General features: G+C 43.0%; 1 protein-coding gene across 1 annotated transcript in view; it reads left to right on the forward strand.

The window, feature by feature from the left end:
• The window catches only part of LOC144723965 (LON peptidase N-terminal domain and RING finger protein 3-like), a 96,111-nt gene that overhangs the window by 36,075 nt on the left and 36,235 nt on the right, over positions 1-23,801 (forward strand). The window contains exons 2-3 of the mRNA XM_078602768.1: positions 9,835-9,953; positions 21,085-21,207. Coding sequence (XP_078458894.1) covers positions 9,835-9,953; positions 21,085-21,207 — 242 coding nt within the window. The remainder of the gene's footprint in view (positions 1-9,834; positions 9,954-21,084; positions 21,208-23,801) is intronic.

Below are 23,801 nucleotides of genomic sequence, written 5' to 3' on the forward strand. Positions count from 1 at the left end.
GGTTTGGGGTGACTTTAAACCTAGTTTCTCGTCTTTTTTGTATATTCAACTTTTGTATACAGATGTGGCATGTCCTTTGGCAATGTGTCACGGGGCTAGAGTGGTCAACCCCAAAGCACAGAACAGCCTCTGATTGGCTCCACGAATGTGTGCGTAAGTTATTTGACACTCCCGGTTGCGGACAGTCCCACTGTGAGAAGTATTGGCTGTCCTCTGCCACCATTATATTCCTTGGAGGTCTCATTTCCTTCTTACCCATTTGCAGCACCCAAGTGACAATTGGTGTCCTCTGAACAATTCGTTGGATAAGTGCTCATCTTTTATCAGCAGCCCTGAGCCAGTTACGAGAAATTTCACAAGTGGTCGTCTTTGACCTTGGAGGAATTATGGGCAAGGGTCATTCGAGGCTGGGCATGTAAAATCATGACCTTTCGATTGTAATTTGAGCACCGTGGCATGAAGCCACCGTAAATTATTTTCCGTACCTAGAGGCATTTTGCTTATAAAGATATTTAACTGCCAACGCTGCTGTGTCGTATTCAGGAATCCAGCCACCGCTTGGGCAGCACACAAAGCTGCTTTCAAGGAAGCGGTGTTGTGATTCATTGAGTCGGCATGGTGTCAGGGAAGCAGTGCCCTGGAGTAGCAGGTTTATTGGCTGTAGAGCTGGGTGGATTGGTCAATTCTATTAACAAAAAATCTCAATCGACTATTCTTTTGTTGTCTATTACGTGTGCCCCCTTGATGAACAATCTCCGGACTAATCGGTGACTGAAATAATTTGATTTTTGTAATAAATTACTACTATAATAATGTATACTAATAAGAGAAGATAGATATTTACACCATCACACTTAAACATCACCAAAACGTACAGCAAAAATCGAATATTGTTTTTTTTTATTACCAAACCTTTGTAATGGTTAAATTCTGACCGACAATGAACCTGTGAGGTAACCATAACAGTTGTGCTCTGCCCCAGTTGAGGTGCCAGAGCCGTGACTATTATTGAGCCTTACGTATTATTACTGGAAAAACTAGGATAGGAGATGGTGAATTAAGAGGGTCGCTCGGAAGTAAATGCTCATATTTAATTTGTCTTCACGGGTCGTCCTACTTGCTCATTTAATCTTGCGTTTGTAATTTATCCACTTTTTTATAGGATATTGAAACCAAATGTGGGTCGGATATAACTGATTATGTAACTCTTTGGGAATTAAACAATAAATGAAGACAATACAATAATTGGTTCTTTCAAGCATATATTTTTTGTATTTTTTTCGATTTGGCATCTTTCATGACTGTTATTTATAGGTCTTGTTCTGGGTCGACGTATCAGATAGAGATGCGTAAAAAAGGAAGGCTGGCTGGTGACCTCGCTGTGAGCTGCAGCGTGCGAACATGACATTTTGGTCCTCTTGATCACAGCACGAATGCCTGCGTAATTTAATTGCGCAGTCAGTTCGATTAGCACAGTTGACAAGGTACGGCGGGAAAGAAGTTCGACGTACGTACATAAGAAACAACTCTCCAAACGAGAAGACATGTAGCAAAGCAAATATCGCTTGCAGAAACGAAAGGACATTGATCATTTCACTTCAGTTTGTACAATAAAATACTGATGTGATCTTCATAAGATATTTATGAGAAAGATATTTATGGGATATGAGGGCATTGTAAAATAACCTAAATTATTGATTGCACTTGGTGTTCAAAGCATCACTTGGGGACATCGATCGTTTCGATCGTCGGCCTAGAATATGCGATGCAAGTTTAATATTCGGAGCGCTCTCGAATTTTGTCATGGCCAATGTGTGGGACTCAGTGATCGGCATTACTTGGCGGGTGACCATTGTCAATCTCACCTGCTAGTGTATTCAGACGACTTGGGAGACACGACTGTAGAGGGTTTCTTATTTATTTCTTAATACTTTAACGATAGGATCACAGAGTAACATAAGCGCTGACTGACTTATAGCTTAGCCATCCATACAGCGATATCGGCGACGTACAACTATATAGCTGGCTGACTATATAGTGACGACGGCGATGAAGGCTGTATACAGTGAGGGAAAAAAGTATATGATCCCCTGCTGATTTTGTACGTTTGCCCACTGACAAAGAAATGATCAGTCTATAATTTTAATGGTAGGTTTATTTGAACAGTGAGAGACAGAATAACAACAAAAAAATCTAGAAAAACGCATGTCAAAAATGTTATAAATTGATTTGCATTTTAATGAGGGAAATAAGTATTTGACCCCCTCTTAATCAGAAAGATTTCTGGCTCCCAGGTGTCTTTTATACAAGTAACGAGCTGATATTAGGAGCACACTTTTAAAGGGAGTGCTCCTAATCTCAGCTTTTACCTATATAAAAGGCACCTGCTCACAGAAGCAATCAATCAAGCAGTCATAAAGGGAGGAAGTAGGATTAGCAGCAATAAAGGGAAGGGAAATTTTAATAGTAAGGAGCTGCAGCAGCCAAAGGCTGCTGCAGCTCCTTACAGCTGAAGGCTGCCTCGGAAGACAAGGTTTGGGGTGACTTCAAACCTAGTTTCTCGTCTTTTTTGTATATTCAACTTTTGTATACAGATGTGGCATGTCCTTTGGCAATGTGTCACGGGGCTAGAGTGGTCAACCCCAAAGCACAGAACAGCCTCTGATTGGCTCCACGAATGTGTGCGTAAGTTATTTGACACTCCCGGTTGCGGACAGTCCCACTGTGAGAAGTATTGGCTGTCCTCTGCCACCATTATATTCCTTGGAGGTCTCATTTCCTTCTTACCCATTTGCAGCACCCAAGTGACAATTGGTGTCCTCTGAACAATTCGTTGGATAAGTGCTCATCTTTTATCAGCAGCCCTGAGCCAGTTACGAGAAATTTCACAAGTGGTCGTCTTTGACCTTGGAGGAATTATGGGCAAGGGTCATTCGAGGCTGGGCATGTAAAATCATGACCTTTCGATTGTAATTTGAGCACCGTGGCATGAAGCCACCGTAAATTATTTTCCGTACCTAGAGGCATTTTGCTTATAAAGATATTTAACTGCCAACGCTGCTGTGTCGTATTCAGGAATCCAGCCACCGCTTGGGCAGCACACAAAGCTGCTTTCAAGGAAGCGGTGTTGTGATTCATTGAGTCGGCATGGTGTCAGAGAAGCAGTGCCCTGGAGTAGCAGGTTTATTGGCTGTAGAGCTGGGTGGATTGGTCAATTCTATTAACAAAAAATCTCAATCGACTATTCTTTTGTTGTCTATTACGTGTGTCCCCTTGATGAACAATCTCCGGACTAATTGTTGACTGAAATAATTTGATTTTTGTAATAAATTACTACTATAATAATGTATACTAATAAGAGAAGATAGATATTTACACCATCACACTTAAACATCACCAAAACGTACAGCAAAAATCGAATATTGTTTTTTTTATTACCAAACCTTTGTAATGGTTAAATTCTGACCGACAATGAACCTGTGAGGTAACCATAACAGTTGTGCTCTGCCCCAGTTGAGGTGCCAGAGCCGTGACTATTATTGAGCCTTACGTATTATTACTGGAAAAACTAGGATAGGAGATGGTGAATTAAGAGGGTCGCTCGGAAGTAAATGCTCATATTTAATTTGTCTTCAAGGGTCGTCCTACTTGCTCATTTAATCTTGCGTTTGTAATTTATCCACTTTTTGATAGGATATTGAAACCAAATGTGGGTCGGATATAACTGATTATGTAACTCTTTGGGAATTAAACAATAAATGAAGACAATACAATAATTGGTTCTTTCAAGCATATATTTTTTGTATTTTTTTCGATTTGGCATCTTTCATGACTGTTATTTATAGGTCTTGTTCTGGGTCGACCGTATCAGATAGAGATGCGTAAAAAAGGAAGGCTGGCTGGTGACCTCGCTGTGAGCTGCAGCGTGCGAACATGACATTTTGGTCCTCTTGATCACAGCACGAATGCCTGCGTAATTTAATTGCGCAGTCAGTTCGATTAGCACAGTTGACAAGGTACGGCGGGAAAGAAGTTCGACGTACGTACATAAGAAACAACTCTCCAAACGAGAAGACATGTAGCAAAGCAAATATCGCTTGCAGAAACGAAAGGACATTGATCATTTCACTTCAGTTTGTACAATAAAATACTGATGTGATCTTCATAAGATATTTATGAGAAAGATATTTATGGGATATGAGGGCATTGTAAAATAACCTAATTTATTGATTGCACTTGGTGTTCAAAGCATCACTTGGGGACATCGATCGTTTCGATCGTCGGCCTAGAATATGCGATGCAAGTTTAATATTCGGAGCGCTCTCGAATTTTGTCATGGCCAATGTGTGGGACTCAGTGATCGGCATTACTTGGCGGGTGACCATTGTCAATCTCACCTGCTAGTGTATTCAGACGACTTGGGAGACACGACTGTAGAGGGTTTCTTATTTATTTCTTAATACTTTAACGATAGGATCACAGAGTAACATAAGCGCTGACTGACTTATAGCTTAGCCATCCATACAGCGATATCGGCGACGTACAACTATATAGCTGGCTGACTATATAGTGACGACGGCGATGAAGGCTGTATACAGTGAGGGATAAAAGTATATGATCCCCTGCTGATTTTGTACGTTTGCCCACTGACAAAGAAATGATCAGTCTATAATTTTAATGGTAGGTTTATTTGAACAGTGAGAGACAGAATAACAACAAAAAAATCTAGAAAAACGCATGTCAAAAATGTTATAAATTGATTTGCATTTTAATGAGGGAAATAAGTATTTGACCCCCTCTTAATCAGAAAGATTTCTGGCTCCCAGGTGTCTTTTATACAAGTAACGAGCTGATATTAGGAGCACACTTTTAAAGGGAGTGCTCCTAATCTCAGCTTTTACCTATATAAAAGGCACCTGCTCACAGAAGCAATCAATCAAGCAGTCATAAAGGGAGGAAGTAGGATTAGCAGCAATAAAGGGAAGGGAAATTTTAATAGTAAGGAGCTGCAGCAGCCAAACCACCACGTGGTGGTTTGCTAATCCTACATAATACACGAGCATAATATGACTTGGAGACCCCCTCCCCACCACCTACACATTCCACAAGTAGTGACTAATCCCATATCTGCATTTTCCATAAACATGCTAAATTCTTCTGTTGATATGTAAATTTCTTTGTCAAGGCACTCTGCTCCTCTAACCCAGCTTAAATATAGGCTACCAAGCTTGGTGGTGTTCATTCGGACGCTGTCTTTCCGACAGCCCTGTTCTTCACCTGAGGACGGATACTTGCATTGTGGCGGAAACGTCGTGAGAATTTTATTTTATGAAGTTTTATTTTTATTATTTTATTATTTCCCTTCTACCTGATTTTACCGAAAGAACCACGAAGATGATGAATCCCTGCAGTCACGAAAGCTTTAAATCGAGAATTACTTCCTTTGTTAAACACATTCGTAATCATCATCAGTCACGATCATTCCACTGCTGGATGAAGGCCTTCCCCTAAGCCACTGCTACCTCTAACGATCCTGCGATGCAACAATTTACCCAGAACCTGCTCATGAACAGTGACCGATGCGTTGCTGTTGAATGATCAGATGTTATTGGCAAGAGTCCACTCTAAAACTTCTCGGACCCCATTCCACGCAAAAAGAAATCCCGTAAACAGACTCATTATGCGTCACGGGCATCATGGATAAAACAAATATTATTATATTTGCAGTACTTAATGTGTGTGTGGAGAAACGGAATGGAGTTCTCGTTCATTGCATCGAGTCTTTGTGCCTTGCAGCTCACCCATACAAGTTCCGTAGAAAGTTTTCATGTCATTGTGGCAGATTTTAAGCTCTTATCTGGTTATTTAAAGCTGTAGTTTGCTCTGTTTAAATGCTGTTCTGTGTTATAACTGGTGCAAATGGAAGGTAGAATGATTTTTTTTATAGCTATAAAGGTGATTTGAAGCTTTCGTGACTGCAGGAATCCATACTCTTTGGTTCTTTCGGTAAAGTCACATAGGTAGAAAATAAAATAAAATAGATCACGACGTTTCGGGCGCAACACAAGCGTCCGTCATCAGGTGGGAAAGCAGGTGGGAAAGCACCTGATGACGGACGCTTGTGTTGCGCCCGAAACGTGATCTATTTCATCTTATACGTACGTGACTTTACCGAAAGAACCAAAGAGAATCTATAAAGGTACTTTATAATAATTTAAAACAATTACAGCTGTTTGTCAATATATTGTTAGGTGGAGACTTTAACAGCGCTGCCAGTTGTGAGGGTTATATGACCATACTTCACCGTGCTGGCCAGTGCTGGTTGATGGAGAGTGGATAGGGAAGTCACATTAGTTATCCACCTTGGCTGGAGGCAACCCATTTGGCTGTCAAGTTCACTCAAGAAATCAACCACTCTATTTGAGAAATGAATCCGTTCATGGAGGTCAGCTATGTATGTATGTTGAACTTCTTTTGCACCGTACGTAGCCAACCGTGCTAATCGGATGTGTGAGCCTATTCTGATAGGCCAATACCACAGTGGCTTGATGCTCATCTAAGGGGGAGTACTGTCGTAAATGGGATTTGCCCAAAAAGGATTATGCCAATCTTCGCTTGTTTTGCTGCAACTGATGTTCACCCTTGCCAGAAATCAATTTCAGGGCACTGGGTTCATTCCACACTGTGTAACTACTGTGCCGCATAATGTCCCATGTGTACCTTGTGATGTTGTCGTATTTCAAACGGTGCACTGTAGTTAATGTTTCGTGTGAATGAAACTGTTCGGTTTAGTTGGTCCTTGTCTACATAACACAGCGGTATATTTTTAACACCGTCATTATTTCTATTTCCCTTATTAGGAAAATATTTTGTTTAAAATGTTACACTGCAGCCTTTACGAATTGAAAAATGGAACAAGCACATTGGGCATTTTATGATTCAACAATTATAACCAATGACGACAAATTAATCAATTGGACTTACTCTACACGGATAAATTGTCAATCCCCTGCTGCAAAAACTTTGGCAGGATACTCCTGAACAATAATCATGAGACTCAGTGGTGCTGCCCTCGGTAAACAACTAATAATAATTTAAACAATAAATAACACCCTCATTACTGCTCCATAGTTGTCCGATGGATCCTCTGGTCCTAACCAGAGGCATGTGGGATTGTATCCACTTGTTCAAGGCCACCAATGGGGAAAATCATGGCTGAATGATTTTATGAGCATTGGGCACATTTAGAGAAAATTATATTTAAGCTTTAACTTAATTGTCATCAGCCGTGATCAATCCACTGTGGATTCAGGTCTCTGTATGTTATCATCATTCCTCAAGGTCTTGTGATGCCATGAACCATATTGCCCCGTATATAACTGACCCGATCTCATTGCTCATTCTCTCTGTGATTAGCCTTTTGGATACATTCCCTCATTTTGGCTGCCATTCCATCAGCAGTTTCGTCCTCCAGCCATCATACCTGCCAGAAGTGTCCTGCCCTCACCAATGGTGTTAGCCATGGCTAGGAATCGAACTCAGCCCAGCCAGATAGATACCTGCATATTCTTCTACCACAAACAAGCATTTATCTGCCTTGACTGCTGCAAACGCATGAATGCAAGTTAAGTTGATTACTCGGTTTGGTCAAGAATTCCAGCTGCTTTGTTGCGAGTTAAAGTCAGTCATAGAGGTCAGCAAGTCCATGTTTGTATCCCTTCACTGCACTGGCTTCGTGCATGTCTATTGGCTGCAGTAAATGGGTCACGCCCAGGAAGGATTATGCCAGTCTAAGCGCGTTGTGTAACAGCCCCACATTCTGTTTGTGAGTGTAGCCCTGCGTTCGCTGGTTACCAGCCGCGGCTTAAACCACACTCGCCACCCACACGCGAAAAGTAATTTAGATTTTTTTTTAAGTTTGGAAACCTTGAGCTGAGAAAGAGAGAGAAAAATTGTGGCTGTAAATGTGATGCGGGGCTGCCACTTGTCGTGATTTCAGATGGTATGCTGATCGACAGTGCAGGATGCTCATGTTTTGTAAGGGAGTAAACTGCTGTGGTTTATTTTTCTGTGTTCACTTTTAAAGAAATGTGTATACAGTGCGTAGTCACTACTTCTGATGTGTTCTCCTTTATACAGTTTGATGCAGACTGTTCGCATCTAGCAGAGTGGCACAGTGGATTGAGCACTGCACTCACAGTTTAAAGATTGTGAGTTCAGATACTGGTAGGGCATCAAATAAGCCAACTATCTTCATTGTTTCTAGATTTGAAGTTTTCGTGACTGCAAGGGTGCTGGGCGATCATACAGTATGTATACAATTGTTAAATTTCATGCAGAATGAAATTATTACAACCTAATATACAGCATGAAATGTGTTAGAATATTTTCAGTGCGAAGACATACGCTTTCTCATTTGTGAGTAGTTCAATTGCAAGTATGGTTAAACGATAGAGTCTATTGTCAACATTGCAATTGGTTATCTCGGGCATATACACAATGTAATACATGTTGGGCATTCAGCATGGCGTTGCATGGATGAGCATGTGTGTATTGATGTGTGGTTTTAATGACAGATATGGCTATGTTGTCTCATCGCTGAGCACTACTTGATTCTTAATAACCCATTGCTAACCGATTTTCATGGTCCATGAGAATAGAAATAGGCTTTTCAAGTGAATTTGTGGCAGTAGTGGTTTACTTAACTGCAAAACTTCACTGGTCCCATTTTAAGAATTTGAGTCACTGATTGTTATCACCGAGGATTTATCGTCTAATGAAGTGGTACATCAGGGATGCTTAGCAGAGTCGATGCTCAAGCGGGATTTTGACTCGTGGTGTTTCGATTTGGTCTTGAGCACTCTGCCAAAACACCACGTGGCCGGATGTTACTGGTAAACATTGCAGTCAATGTGTCGTGTGTGTATCAAATGTGTGTACAATTGTGAACCATGGTAAGTCAATAGTGGTCAAGTGGACAAACCGCTGGCTGCCTGTGTTTCTCGTTGATGCGGCAACGGCATTGCATGTTGATTGTCGTCGATGTTATCCAGGTCACCGATGCACAAGAGCCAATGTTGTTTCATGGGAATCAATGGGTTTATTTCATCTGCTGATTAAGGAAAGGATACAACAAACAGCAACAAATCATACGCCTTACCCAGTTCTTGAAATAATCAAGTAATTTATGTTTGTGTTTGTTTACCAAGTAAAGCCTCACTGAGTACCACTACTTCAGAGCAGTCCTGTAAAGTTTTCACAGTCGGGGGAGATTTTGCTATGTGCAATCTCTAATTAGTAATTTTCAGGTACTTTTTGAGCATTCGGATATTTAGCCAATACCAATGAAATTTTATGGTTTTTGTTAGGACATTTGGCTAGTCCAGTGCGAAAGAAGTTCAACATACAAACATACAAATCTGGGAACCCAGAGGAAGCTCATGGGTGAACTTATAAAATCCACTCAGAAATGTGTCCGAGTCGGGAATCGAATTGAGGCCCTTCTTGCGGTGCGAGGCACAAGTGTTATTACTGCTGTTTTTGGGCTGTACCGTGTCTTGTTACGCATGATGTCCGATGATGTCTGACGTTTCGCTGCACGTGTTGCAAGCTTCTTTCGGAACCGACCGATTCCTGGATATCATTCCCGCAGAAGCGCCTCCAGCACAGGGAGCGAAATGTTGGACATCGTGCCGAATAGCACGTGGTACGACCCCCAAACTAACACATTAGAGAGCCAATGAGTGGAACATTGAGAGGCGACAGTCAAGGAGTTGTGCTGCCACACGTGGAATGAGCTGGAGCCGCTGTGCCTGTGCTGCGCACGATTTGCAGTGCCCCACGACCACCTGCTGCTCAGCAACCGTGCCCAGGTGCAGGTGGCGAAGCGCAGCTACGAGGGTGCACTGTGCGACGCCGAACTCGTGTGCCTGCTCCAGCCGCTCTGGTCCAAGGTGCGTGGGCATCATCCATACCCTACCCAGCCTCACACACACGCACACCTGTTCTGCTGTTCCACAGTGGCGAGATGTTCACTACCTCGCCTAGCTATACAGGAGGTCGTGGGTTCGATCCAGACCCTGACGCTTGTTTATTTGGAGTTTGCATGTTCTCCCCTTGGTTGTGTAGATTTTTCTCCGGGTCCTCCGGTTTTTTCCCTCCACATTTAAACGAGCCCCACTCATCTGTTCCACCTGCAAAACCACCGAGGTTACTTACAAACAGTGCACGTGACTTCATGAAAGGTAAAGGTGCAGTCTTGCAATGTCATGGTGGCAAGATGTTAACTGCCTGGCCTGGTAAGTAGGAGGTCGTGGGTCCGATCCCCACCTGTATATTCGGAGTTTGCATGTTCATGTGGATTTTTCTCCGGGGTCTCTGGTTTTTTCCCTAAACATTTAGAATAAACGTGTGTTTCGAGTATTTGGCTGCTATAAATGTGCATGTGATAAGCCCCGTCGTTGAGCTTTCATTTATGGCCACGTCACTTCTTAAAAATAGCTATTTAGCTCTGTGGGCATGACCTGGTAAAATAAATAGTTTAATTTAGTTCATAATATCATCCTCTTCCCGGGGCAGTGATATGGCCGAGCGGTAACGTGCTTATCGCGTGTTGGAGAGTTTCATGGTTCGAGGCCAGCGGCCGCCCTGATTAATACTGTGGAGTTATTGCCCAAAAGTATTGTGGTCTTGTCTCCGTCACAAGAATGTCGCGAATACCAATTGTACCCATGATTCTGTTTTCATTGTTTTTATCTGTAACATAATAATGCTCATTTATTCTGCTATGGTGAGATATTCTTCTTCCTGAGCTTTGTCCTGGAGTTTTATACCTCAGAGCTAGAAACCCTTTTCCGCAAGTGACGAGAGTTCTAAAAGGGACAGTTGTTGCATTGCTCACGCAACGGCTGTCCCTTTAGTTTGGAAATCCCTTCCCCTGGTCATCTGGGCTGGTGGCCTCCTCCATCTGTTCAAACCCGGGCTGAAGACATTACTAATTTGCTCTTCCTATAACCGACTTGTCTCTGTATCTGCCATCTCAATTTCGTCCACGCTCGACTGTAATCTGTTTTCTTCCTACCCTTTTCTCGGGTCAGTGGCTATATTCAGATGAAAGTTGTTTACCACGTAAACCAGCAGCAAGTGGTCTTTACGTAACTGGGACACACGACACTCGGACTCTCTGAAAGTGCTTTCCCCCTTCAGGACTTGATGGAAAGTCACTACGACAGTGTACATACAGTATTGGATATATATTTTTTCTTGTACTCACCTGCAGATGGGTCTTTATTATGAAAACACAAGCACAAATTTTGCTGAATTTCTGGATAACCATTCAGGAATTGTTTGCCTGCAAGAGCTTGTGATCATTTGTCAAACATTCAAATACCCATTTCCCCAACGCAACTTATGCTTTTGCAAATGTTATCTATTTTACACCAGATTCGGTATATCTTTGGTTCTGAGGGAGGGTGGGCCGATGATGCGGATATCACTTTCCTACAGCACAGCAGCGAGGTGCCTCTGAGGTAGTACAGTAACTAGGTCACTGAACTGTGAGGAAACTTTGAGTGGAGTCCCCTCGTATGTATCTAAACTAAACTTTTTATTTTACAGAGTAAGGCCCACTGAGCTATACAGTATAGCTCTTTTTCAAAATCCATATGACCACGGGGAGAACATGAAAACTCCAAATATACAGGCATCATCAGGGTCAAGATCGAACCTATGTCTTCCTGTATACCAGGCAACGTATGAACATCTTGCCATAATGGCGTTCCTAACTAACCCATTCAAACATCCCAACGCTGAAAATTTGCCTCCAAATTACTCATATGGGATTATCCGCAGCAGCATCGCCTCCCTCCTGTGACAAACTTGGCAGGACCCTCCTGGTAAAGAGTCTCGGTGAGGTTGTTGCTGGATAACATAATCGTGATAAAAAAAAAATATATGTGGGATTTCTCCAGGCACTCTGGTTTCCTCATAAAAGCACAAAACTATTCAAAAAGGCAATTACCAAACAACCGAGGTCGCAGCATCCATTTGGATATGAGACTTGAGCCTCAAGAGGGATCTCGTGAGATAATTAAAAACAAGAGGCCCGTTATGTTCAATGCCAGTGGTGCCAATTGACCATAAAAGTGCATACGTGCATCACAAAAAAGTGAGAAAACATGAACAGCTGATGTTTGTGAACTTCAGGTGGTGCTCTTCATCCAATGCAAGAATGCACAATGCCCTTTGCAAGTGAATATTTCTCTTTACAGGGTCGATATGAGTGTTTCATTCCACAGGAGACGAAAACACCATTGCTGGGTCTCAGTCTTTGAGTTGTGACCAAGCCGTGTGTAGGTATAGCAACGAAGAAGCGCTGTGTTGGGTGGGGCATGTATGCAGGATAAAGAGAGGCTGTCGAAAACATAAATTATATTGGAACCCAGAAGTTGGTAAGTATGTAAATTGAACCTTGTTCGCACCATACGTAGTCAACTGTGCTCATCAAAGGTGCAAATGGTGGGACACTATAAACATAACTTTGCAGGTCAGTTGTGGGAGGTCCAGCCGAAGGAAGGGAAATTGCGGTGTAGTCGCATCAACCGCATTGACTTTGGTGAAGTGTTTATCCTCGAGTGTGTGCTGCTGTGCTATTCTTAGGTAATTGCAGCAGTGGAATAAGTGCATTCCGCTAAAAGTTATGTCATCGAAAATAACCTTCTTTGAGAAGAAGCCTCAAGGGAAGCAGATTATGGATTTGTGCGTTTGAGCTTGCGCCCTCTCAAGCTTGTTGGACTCGTAAAGTTAATTGGTAAAGGTGCAGCCCTGCAATTGCACGCTCACGTCGCTACTGGCAGAAGGGGCTCCACTTGAGGGGGCTCTGGAGCAGTGGCAGAATTCCCTTTATTGAGGATGATTTTTGTTTTGGCCAGACAACATTCAGGGTCAGAACTCACTGCAATCGGTGGGGATACCCAGTCTTTACTCCAACACACGTAACCTGTCAATGGATATCTGTCGTATATTGGACATAGGCGAGTGGGTGTGGTGGGGGGTGGATTTAAGATACTTGCACCGGGAGATTGAGCTGGCGACCTCCAGATTGCAAGCCCAGTGCACCAACCGTGCCACTACCGTAGCAGCATCTGATGCGACAGTAACCTGGGAAATGTGCCAGCTTTCTATTTTCAGCAGCTGGAATCTGGCCCTGGAGCAGGATCAGTAATGGCACGTAGCTGCTCATTATGAAAGGTGAAAACGGAGGGCAACAATAATCGCTCTTGTAAAGGGTCTCGGCGTCCAATTGGTTCATATTCCGTGGAAGGTCACAGCGATCATGACAATTGCTAGAGGCTGGTTGATCCGACAATGCCAGATCTGATTGGTCAAACGACTTTCATGATGGACAGAGTGTGGTGAGGCATTTTTTCATAGTTGGATTGATTGTTGCATCCTGCATTTAACCACGAGATAAAATGATTGAGATAAATAAAACAAGTGGCATAAATTATTATCATTAGTCTGAGTACACATAAACAATACATGGATAGTGTACTCTCTATGCTTACAATTCATCCATATTTCCAAACGTATTGTATATATGCACATAAACTATACGAGCACAGTATATTTAACACACACAACAACAACACCTGCCTTCTGTCATTACTTGGAGAGGTGATGGTTCCACATTCCCTGTGACAGACTTGGTGCACTTTGAGGCCACATGAAGTTTCAAGGGCTTTCTGGCAGGAGATTGTGGGATAGGTCCATGTGTTATGGGTCCATGTGTTGTGGGTCTGTCTATCTAGTACACCGTTCTCAAATGGGCTTTAGGATTAAATATCGCACCGCTATCGGGATACGGCACTTGAATGACAACGTGCACGTTTGCAACAAAAAAATATTGGACTACAGTCCTTACACATTCCTTCCATGCACACTTCACATTAAAACAATCCACAACAACTTGTTATGTAACGTTTGTTTTGTATTGCCACTGCCTCTGCAGTGCAAGGGGCTGTCTCGTGAATATTTTATTTTATCTCGGTGGGTTCAGCCGGGTTCTTTCTCGACTAAATATACTCGGTTAGAATATTTTTGTCAAACGCGGGTATGCTGCCATTTGTACAATCCCCGATTTGGAAATCTGTAATTCACCACTGTGAACAGTTCATTAATCACCCTCGTGTATGAGAGTGAATAAGTTATTGCATTTATTTCCCCCGTCGCACAAACTGTTATAGTTTTTTTTTGGATAGCAGAGGCAAGGGTTCATGTTATGCTGGAAGAGTGTAATGACTTCTGAAAATGGAATCTTTTCAATTCATAAGCATAAAGCTTTTGTGTAAGAGGCACTGAAAATATTCCATGAGTCAGAAATTGCTGGCCTGCATGTAATCTGTACAAGATTTGTCCCTGCTGTTGTGTGAGGACACGTTACACCAATCCAGAGAATTCTCAACTGGTTCGCTATCCAATCACGGATTGATATAACAAAGATCACCCACACTGTATTTAAAATCCTTCATTGATTCGTCCTCACACAACTCTTTTCTCACATGTTGGTCTCTTCTTCTGTACATTCTGCTCAAGGACGCTGGGATTTATGTCAGCACCACAAATCAACTCCACTCTGTGGGTGATCACCTGTTGTCTGTGATCTCCATTCCCTGCTGAGTCTGCCCCTAGTTGAATAACTTTGTCAACACCACAGTTGCCTCCAATCGTGACAGTGCCTCCACATCGCACTCTGTCCCACGATTGCCCTTTGCCACATACCTACCTAAGGGAGGGGGCGGTGGGGGCAATCGCCCACTTCCACCCTGATCATTTTCTAGATCCACCTCTCCCACTACTCTACATGTTATTTCATATTTGTCCTACATTCATGGTCGGAACCCATGCGTTTCCTAGTGTTTGCGGTACATCGCCACCCATAGCGCCACCTAGTGAAATACCCCTCCCAACTGTCACTTCTGCCTTATGACAGATCCAACGCAGAAGATTGATCTTCAACGAAGCTCATGAGCTACCCTAAATCACATGCACTGCACAAACCATGGCAGTAGATGCCGATACCAATTGCACAAATGGAAAATTAATAGCTCTGCAGTGAGCGACTGTGGTCATCCAGAACAGACCATCCATCATATAACGACGCAATGCCCCGATCCACAAATATGAAGGAGATATCACGGCAATACACTCCGCTGCTCCTGACGTGGTTATCTGGCTTGACCACCTAAATGTGAAATTGTCGTTTTTGCTCTGCATCTACATCAGCCAAACGAAAGAAGAACAAGACTGCAAGGGTGAAATGTCCAGAGTGCCTGAGAGCTCCCTAGCTTGGACTTTTCAGTCTAAAAATATGTTATTGATATTATTCAAGTTATTCAATAAGCAATAGGATGTAGGAAATATTTTATCTTCTGAGCCAGTGTACTTTTCACCATTGTTTTGCTATTTTGGGTTTCAGGTTCTTTTTGTTGGTCTCAAATAATAATATGCCCACACTTTCAGCTCTTTTGAGTTGGTGGTCTAGAGTAGGCTGAGAGCATTACATATGCTATGTGGTGATCACATGGCATTCATGCAAGGCATGATGGGAGTCATACCTTCTTGCTGTTTGTAAGCACACCTATGCAGATACTTATTCTATGATTGAAGAACGTACATTTAGTTGAGATAACATTTTTGCATTTGGGATTTGGCCTGTTGTACCAAAAGACAAAAATATATCACTGGTCTTTCCCCTCAATGTTAAAGTGCATATGTTTCTATTAATGTTCTCTGTACTGTATAATGTGGTAGAAGTGGAATTTAACTCATAAAAGCATTACATATGGTACTATATTTGGTTCCGCCAGGACTAGACTTTCATAGCAGAAACATTTCTCACTCCTGCCGTAAATGACTAGCAGATTACGATTGACAACTACAACCTTTTTCGGCTTGACCGAGGGTCTAAAGGAGGTGGAATTGCAATCTATGTTCGTAATACTATTGCATGTTCACCAGCTCACTCCTTGTTAAAAAACAATTTTGTTTTGAAGGTCTGGCTCTCAGAATAACTCTCCCAAATAATAAACAGATATTGGTAGTGTGCTGCTATAGACCGCCTAGTGGTAAGGATGTAGAAGCTGTGTCTGCACTGAGAGAGCTTCTTGGTGGCCTCCCTAAAGGTGAAATAGTTTTAGTGGGTGATTTAAATGGGAATTGGCTAACCCACAAATTTTGCAGATTAATTTAACCTATTTCAATTAATAAACGTCCCCACAAGACCTAACCTAAAAAAATCCAGGACAGTCATCTCTGCTTGACGTCCTATTGACAAATGCCCCTCACAATTTAGCACTGACTGGCGTTCTGGGTAATAACCTGAGTGATCACTCCTTCATATTTGGGGTGAGATCATCAGCCAGACCCAAAGCCCCCCCCTAAATTGGTTGAGAAGCACTCCATGAGACACTTCAGCTCTCAAGCATTTATAAATGATGTTTTTCACTCGGATATTGACAAGGTCTGTGATATCCCCAACCTGACTATGGCTTGGGAGACCTTCAGGTACACGTTTCTCCAAATTCTTAACAAACATGCTCTGTTGGTTAGATTTAAAACTAAAGGCAACCGCCCACCATGGTTTGAACCTTTGATTACTAAGCTCATGAAAACTAGGGACAAGGATTGGGCATGTGCTCAGCAAAGTCATTTGGTCAATGACTGGCTAGAATACAGGATTTTAAGGAATAGATGCGTCAAAAAAATACGGCATGCAAAAAATGCTTACTTTTCCTCCACTCTCCTGGAATCACATGGAAATGCCAGGATCTTCTGGAAAACAATCAAATGTATTGAAAAGGCATCCAACACAGATAATCTGCCCATTGCGCTTAACCAAAATGGGGACTATTTTTCACAGCCCCAAAAATTGTTGACAATTTTAACCTTCATTTTTCTGAAGCTGATGACCTTTTTGATAATGTATTGGGAGTCACCCCTGCTCATGCAATTTCCTCCACCCCTATCCAAACATTACGCGAATTTAGTTTCCAGCCTATCCATGAAAGTAATGTTCTGAAACAACTGTCCTACCTCAAAGGGTCCTCCTCTACCGGAGCAGATAGTATTCCCGTCTTTGCTCTGCTAACTGTTGGTCACCTAATATACAACCCTATAGCCCATATTTTCAACCTGTCCATCAAAGAAGCATCAGTACCTCTAGAATGGAAACATTCCTGTGTTCGTCCAATTCGCAAAGGGGGCTCTGAAGATGATCCAAATAATTACCGACCTATCTCAATTTAGTCCCCATTGATTACATTTTTTGAAAAATGATTGAACTACCAAATTAGCAGTTTCCTGTCCGACAATCTATTACATCCAAAACAATCTGGGTTCCGAAAAAAATACAGCACCACATCTGCTGCATTAGACTCTCTGAATCACATTTACAGTAGCCTTGATAATAAGTAGTACTTCTTGACTTGTCCAAAGCCTTTGATACAGTCGACCACAACACCCTGCTTAGTAAACTAAGTTGCCTCCGTTTCTCCAAACACGCAGTAGAATGGTTAAAAATTACCTCTCTTCTCGCACCCAAACTGTATTCACAGATGGTTGGAGGTCAAACAGTGTTAAGATAACAAAAAGGGTTCCACAGGGTTCCATCCTCGGCCCCCTCTTGTTCTCTCTTTATGTCAATGACTTGGGCACTGACCTGGATCATTCCAGGGTAAATCTGTTTGCAGATGACACGATACTGATTACTGCTGGCCGCTCACCAGATGACGTGATTGCTAAGTTCCAGGGTGATTTCAACAAACTACAACATCAGCTAGTTGCTCTTAAACTGGTCCTGAATACCTCCAAAACCAAGGTGCTATGCTTCTCACCAGGACTAAAGCAGGAATTTATTTTTCCCCAATTATATTCCTTAAGTAATCATCAAATAGAGCAAGTCAATATCTATAAGTATCTTGGGGTCATCTTTGATTCAAAACTGAATTTTCAAGATCACATTGATTATATTGGTAAAAAGACAAAATTAAAAATTGGTTTTCTGTATCGACACAAGCACTGCTTCCCACATATGTTCCGCTTGAAATTGATCAAAGCTACCATAATGCCTCGATTTCATTATTGTGACATCGTATATAAATCAGCCCCCAGTACTTTACTGAAAAAGCTTGACTCAATTCATCACTCGGCCTTAAGATTTGCATTGAACTGCCCATATAGGACCTACCACTGCGATCTCTACATTGGGTCAAACTTAACTTCCCTTAATGATCGATGGCTTGTGCATCAGATCTTATTTATTCACGATGTACTTACAAAAAAATCAGCAGACTACCTGCTGGATCTCCTCACTGTTTCGAAGAACAAATGTGACCTAAGGTCTTCGCTCACTTACCAGCTTACATTCCTTATTGCCGTACAATTTCTATTGATGCCGCCAGGGTCTGGAATGCTATCGCCAATAAACTGCAAATTGGATCACTACCTGTGAGATCTTCACTCAAAACTGCTCTAGAGGAGTTGTATACACCTAGCTGCCACTGCTATTCAGAATGGCCTGAAATCAAATGTATCATCCCGGATGACCGCTGCAACGTATGATCTTGAGTTTTGATTGTGGTGTGCTTGATCTTTAAAGGTGTATTGAGATATTTGTATTCTGTTACTGATGCTTCTGCTGTTATGGAGTGACTCATGCAGCCAGCTATGGCTGCGGGGTTTGGTCGTACATGTTATGTATATCGTTTGTTGCATTTGAATCACAGTTCCTATGATCACTGTTACATTGTTTTTGTGGCTTTATTTTGGTGATTTTGAGGACGTTTTGGTCTGGCCATGTTTGTTTGTTGGAGTACAGAGTTGGCCTGATAACTTTAATCTACATTGTCTTATGGTTGTTTGTGTTTGACTTGCATCTCACTGGGATTTTTGCACACAGCGTTGAAATGCGGTGTTTTTTCTGGAAGACTTTGCTGTTTTTTCCAGGATTTTTTCTGTTGTGTATAGTCACTTTAAGATGTTTCTTGTTCATGCTTTTGTTTTGTTGCGGTTGCACCCGAGTCAAGAGCCGCATGGCTCTTGAAAATGAAACTGAAACTGAAGAGCACCAATGTTGTACGGTATTTTAAATAATAGACCTTTCATCTCTCCACATACAAATAAAACACATTTTAGTCCATCATGGCATTCCGGATCCATATTTTACAACGGCTTTTGGTTAAACAAGAAAACTCTGGACCGATTTCGACCTTTAGGATCTCATCAGAGAAATGGTAGAATTAGTTGATCTCTGACCAGGATTTTTTGTAAGTGAAATGCTTTACTAGAACACAGCACTGCTCGTGCTGGTTAAATAAAAACAAGCAACAAATTCAATGTCAATTTAAGACTACCGTCGGCGGACGGATTTTAATGTTCGAACAAACGGGGCTGGATGATGTGGGTCATTTGACATTGTTGCTCGTAAAGACATTTCTAAAAGAGTACACTACTTGCTGCAGGATCATTAGTGGTGCTTGGCAGGGCTCGCAATGGGGGGTATTTGGCTGCGGAGGGGGCTTTAGAGGTAGCAGTGGTATGCAGCCAGTCGACCCGTTGCCGCCGAGCGGATGGAAGCCTCTCCGAGCTTAGGCCCCAGGGAGGGTGGCCTAGTGCGTGTTTCGCCTGCACCCGGTGCGGCAGAGCACATTAGCTCGGGTCCACTTCCAATGCCCACTCGGCATATATTGCTGCGGGGCATTCACTCTGTAATGTGCATACGTAGATGGCAATAATATACTCTTCGTGGCACACTTGCAACACTTGCCTCATCCAGATTGTATGTAGCAATATTAGATCCTAACTGTTCTGTCACCGTGAAAAAAATCCTTTAGTGAGTGATTATAATCGCGCTTCTGACCTCACCCCTTTAAATTTGCGGCCTTCTGTGCTGTCCTTTAGCAGTTGGCTTGGATTTTTCTCTCATGTCCTCAAGCTACATGGGGTGCCATGGTGGCGAGATGTTAACTACCTCGCCTGGTATGCAGGAGGTCGTGGGTTCCATCCCGACCCTGACACATGTATATTTGGAGTTTGCATATTCTCTCCCCGTGGGTGTGTTTTTCTCCGGGTCCTCTGGTTGTTCCTTCCACATTTAGAAGTGACCTGCTTTTTGGGTATTTGGCAGCAAAACATTTTAACACGAAAACCCACTTTGTTGAGATATCATTTGTGGCCAGGCCGTTTCTGAAAAAGAACTATATAACTTAGTGGGCATTACCTGGTAAAATAAATCTAGTTTAGTTTTAACGTTTATTTTATATTCACCAAAACATGTTTACGAGTTTGCAATTCATGCTGTCATTAAAGTACAAGTTTCCCCATACTCAAGTTTTTGCGAATGGCCATCTCAACCAGTGGACCTCGCGGCAATGCTAGAAAATCCACATTCTTGTGCAAGGTAGCCATTCTCTCAAAAGGTAAAACACTTGTTGGCCTACTAGTGGTGGCAAGATTAGCCTTTGCAAAAGGTCCGTGAATAACACTGCCGCCTGGCAGTTGAAAGCAGCTGCACCCTAAAAACGACAGGAGGCAGGAAAGTGCTGCTCGTAATAACACGCAGGGCAACTAGATGGTTATGCGCATCAATTTGGCTCACTGGGCGAAAAGGTTTGCTGCATCTGCCAGGAACACATGTCTTTTAACCAATAACTGGGTGTGTTCTGTGACCTGCCAGGGAGACTTCACTACTCCACGTGGCCTCGAAGTATATCACTGGCAATTAGGGTTTTTTGTTGGCGTATGCATGTGTTTTGGGTGTGTGCATGCATCTGTATGTACAGACACAGGAGTTTGTGTGTATGGAGAGCTATGGTGCAGTAAATGTGCACTTCACAACAGCAGCTTTGGTAACATCACTGACATTGGCCCTGTGTTGAACCCTGAGACTATGTGGAGTGGTGTGCAAACATCAGCATAGGGGAGAATATCACAGCCGGTTCTGATAACATCCACATGACCGCGAGCACTCGGCACTTGTGCCTACGATCGTTTGAGGCTAAATATCGATGTTTATGTGCATGCGTGCAGGGTTACCTGCGCAAGGGACAGGCCCTGCGAGGCCTGGGTCAGGTGGAGCGGGCCCTCACGGCGTTCCTCACGTGCACGGCGCTGGAGCCTGGCCTCCGTGCTGCTCGCACCGAAGCGGAGAAGGTGAGTAGGTGGCCCATGTCCCGAGCACCACCATTTCCCTCATGGCTACTGGAGGGGGGTGTGGGGTGGCAAGCCTTACCCTTTGTTTGAAATAAGTGCTACACGGGATGTTGCATTTCCCTTTCCTTTTTTCCACTGCTCAACTGTGCCATGCCGGGGCCATCCCGAGGCAGCTCGTCACGGCTTCAGAGGCTCCAGTTTGTTTTTCCACTGCAAAACATCTCGCTTATTTGTGAATTGACCTCGGGGGTAGAGATTTAGGTTTCATTTAATTTGGCTGATATAAATGTTCACGTAATAAGCTACTTCGTTGTGATAGCTAGGGTGCTTCTGAAAAAGAGCTATACAGCTCAATGGGCCTTACCTGTTAAAAGAAAAAATGTTTAGTTTTAGTATAGTTTTAATTTGCCGGGAATGTTGTGCATAGCCAATAAGGGGGAATGATGGCACAACACGTGAATCACTACACCACCGCGGAGCTGTCGCATATGAGCACATAAGTGTTTTTTTAGCGCTGTGCCATTCCCCGGGTTTTGCCAGCAAAATCTAAAAGTGTTTAGTGACTGCGGCGACCGTTTAATTCTCACATTTTTGCACGGTTACCACGAGTTTGTAAAATGTGTTTGACCGCAAAGCGTGCTCGAAAGAAGTGAACATTTGGTTTGCTGTGCATGTTGCGCGTGCACACAGTACGCACATTTCACAAGCCGTCAAGGCCTCCCTTGGAGAGTTCTTAATGCAAAGCGTGCTTGTAGTGAACCATAACATTTTATGCAGCCTGATCCATTGCAGAGAAACGCAACTCAGCACTTTCATGAATCCCCAGCCTGACCTGTGACAACTGTGGTTCAAATCGCAGCGTTGGGGTGGTATCCAGGTGGCTTCGGGCATCTTAAGAGTGATGAGCTGAGCCCTGCTGAGATCCAAGAATCAAATCCAGGCAGCCCTCGTGATTAAACTGGCTTTCAAGTGCACAGAGAGTTGATGGCGTCATCCCGGACACCAATTGTGCATGGAAGAATCGTGCTTAAGTTTTGTTTTGCAATTAATTTAAAGTAGTATTTTCACTGCCATGCGACAAACATGTATCTCTTTAGTAGAGCAAGGGTAAAAATTATCTCCAATCATGTAAACGAGGTAAATTACCTTTTTGAGAATTTTAGAATTTGTTACGTGATATCTTCTTTCTCAGAGTTTTCTAAAAGCACTCCAACCTGCTCTTGTACGCCACTTTGTTTCATCATTCGGAACCCGGACTGCCTTCCCTAACTGGCTGAGATACAAATACTCCAATGTGCTTTCCAGTTGTCTCTCTGTAGTGACTTGTAGCGTCACAACCGTGTGGACCCACACACACACGCACACGTGACGTCACTACGTGGGGGAGCGTCACTATCACGCAGGTCCACACACATACATACATGACGTCATCATGTCTGGATGCGGAAATTACATCTCGGCCGGTTCGGGGGATCTGGAGGCCGTGGGTCAGTGCCGCAGGGGTTGTGTGAGGCCATGGCCCTGGGGGCCCCGGGGGCACCTTGGGGGCCACGTGGACAGGAGAGGAGCCTTCTCGAGAGTTCTCGAAGGTGGGCGTGGCCATGGTGTGGCCCGGACACGCCGAGGCGCATATAAGCGGCCTCCGCACCGGGTTCGGGGCTGCTCGTGTCCGGAATGAAGATGCCTCGTGAAAAAGAGTCAAGCCTCAAGTCAGCGTGGCCAACCCGTAGCCCTCCTGGCTTGGCCAGACTAGTTGTATCCGAGAGTCAGTGTTAGCGAGCGATGATGTGTTTTAGCGAGGATAGATCGGTGGTCACTACCCTATGTTAAGAGTTGCCGTTGTGTTAAATAAATAGTGTTGCCTCCCAATAAGTTGTGTGTGCGCTTACTCTGAACCCATTACATCTCCAACAATTATTGCTTTTGTTCAATAAACTCGTTGTGCATGTCACGAGCTATGCTAGTATTTTTTAAATCCAATTTTAACCTAAAATTTTATGAAACAAAAAAAATATTCCAATGACAATTTTCGTGGGACAGACTCCTAATGTAATGAAAGCTGCAAAATAAACCAGAGAGATTCAAAAATGCATAGTGGCTTCCTAATATCGGAAGGAAGAGCGTTACAGACGGCCGCAGAAGTGCATCTCAAAGCGCACTATCCAGTGACCGTATTTGTTTGACGGTTCGCCAAAAGCCGCTGCTGAGAGGATGACCGGAGTTCGTGTGATGGTTTATGCTCTTTAACGAGATCATAAATGTATTGTGGTTCATTTTTGGCAAGCACTTTGGATGTGAGTGCTTTAATTATTTTTTTGGGAAAAAAATCACTCCAATAACAATGATAGTGGGGCAGACTCCTGTCCAACTATAATTACAGGTGCAGGTGCAGCCTGCTGGGATCGGACACCAGGCTTTACCTGGAAAGCTAAAATAGATTTATATGTGTTATATTTGTGATTTGTTTATCTTTCCTATACTCTGCGCTCATATTCTGTTTTTTATTGTTTGTTGTTGTAACGTTTTGACCCGCCCCTACTCTATATCTGTGAAAAAGAGCTGTAAAGCTCATCGGGTTCCTCCAGTATAAATAC

Source organism: Lampetra planeri, chromosome 19, assembly GCF_965212315.1.
Source record: "Lampetra planeri chromosome 19, kcLamPlan1.2.h2, whole genome shotgun sequence".
NCBI classification, from domain to species: Eukaryota; Metazoa; Chordata; class Hyperoartia; order Petromyzontiformes; family Petromyzontidae; genus Lampetra; species Lampetra planeri.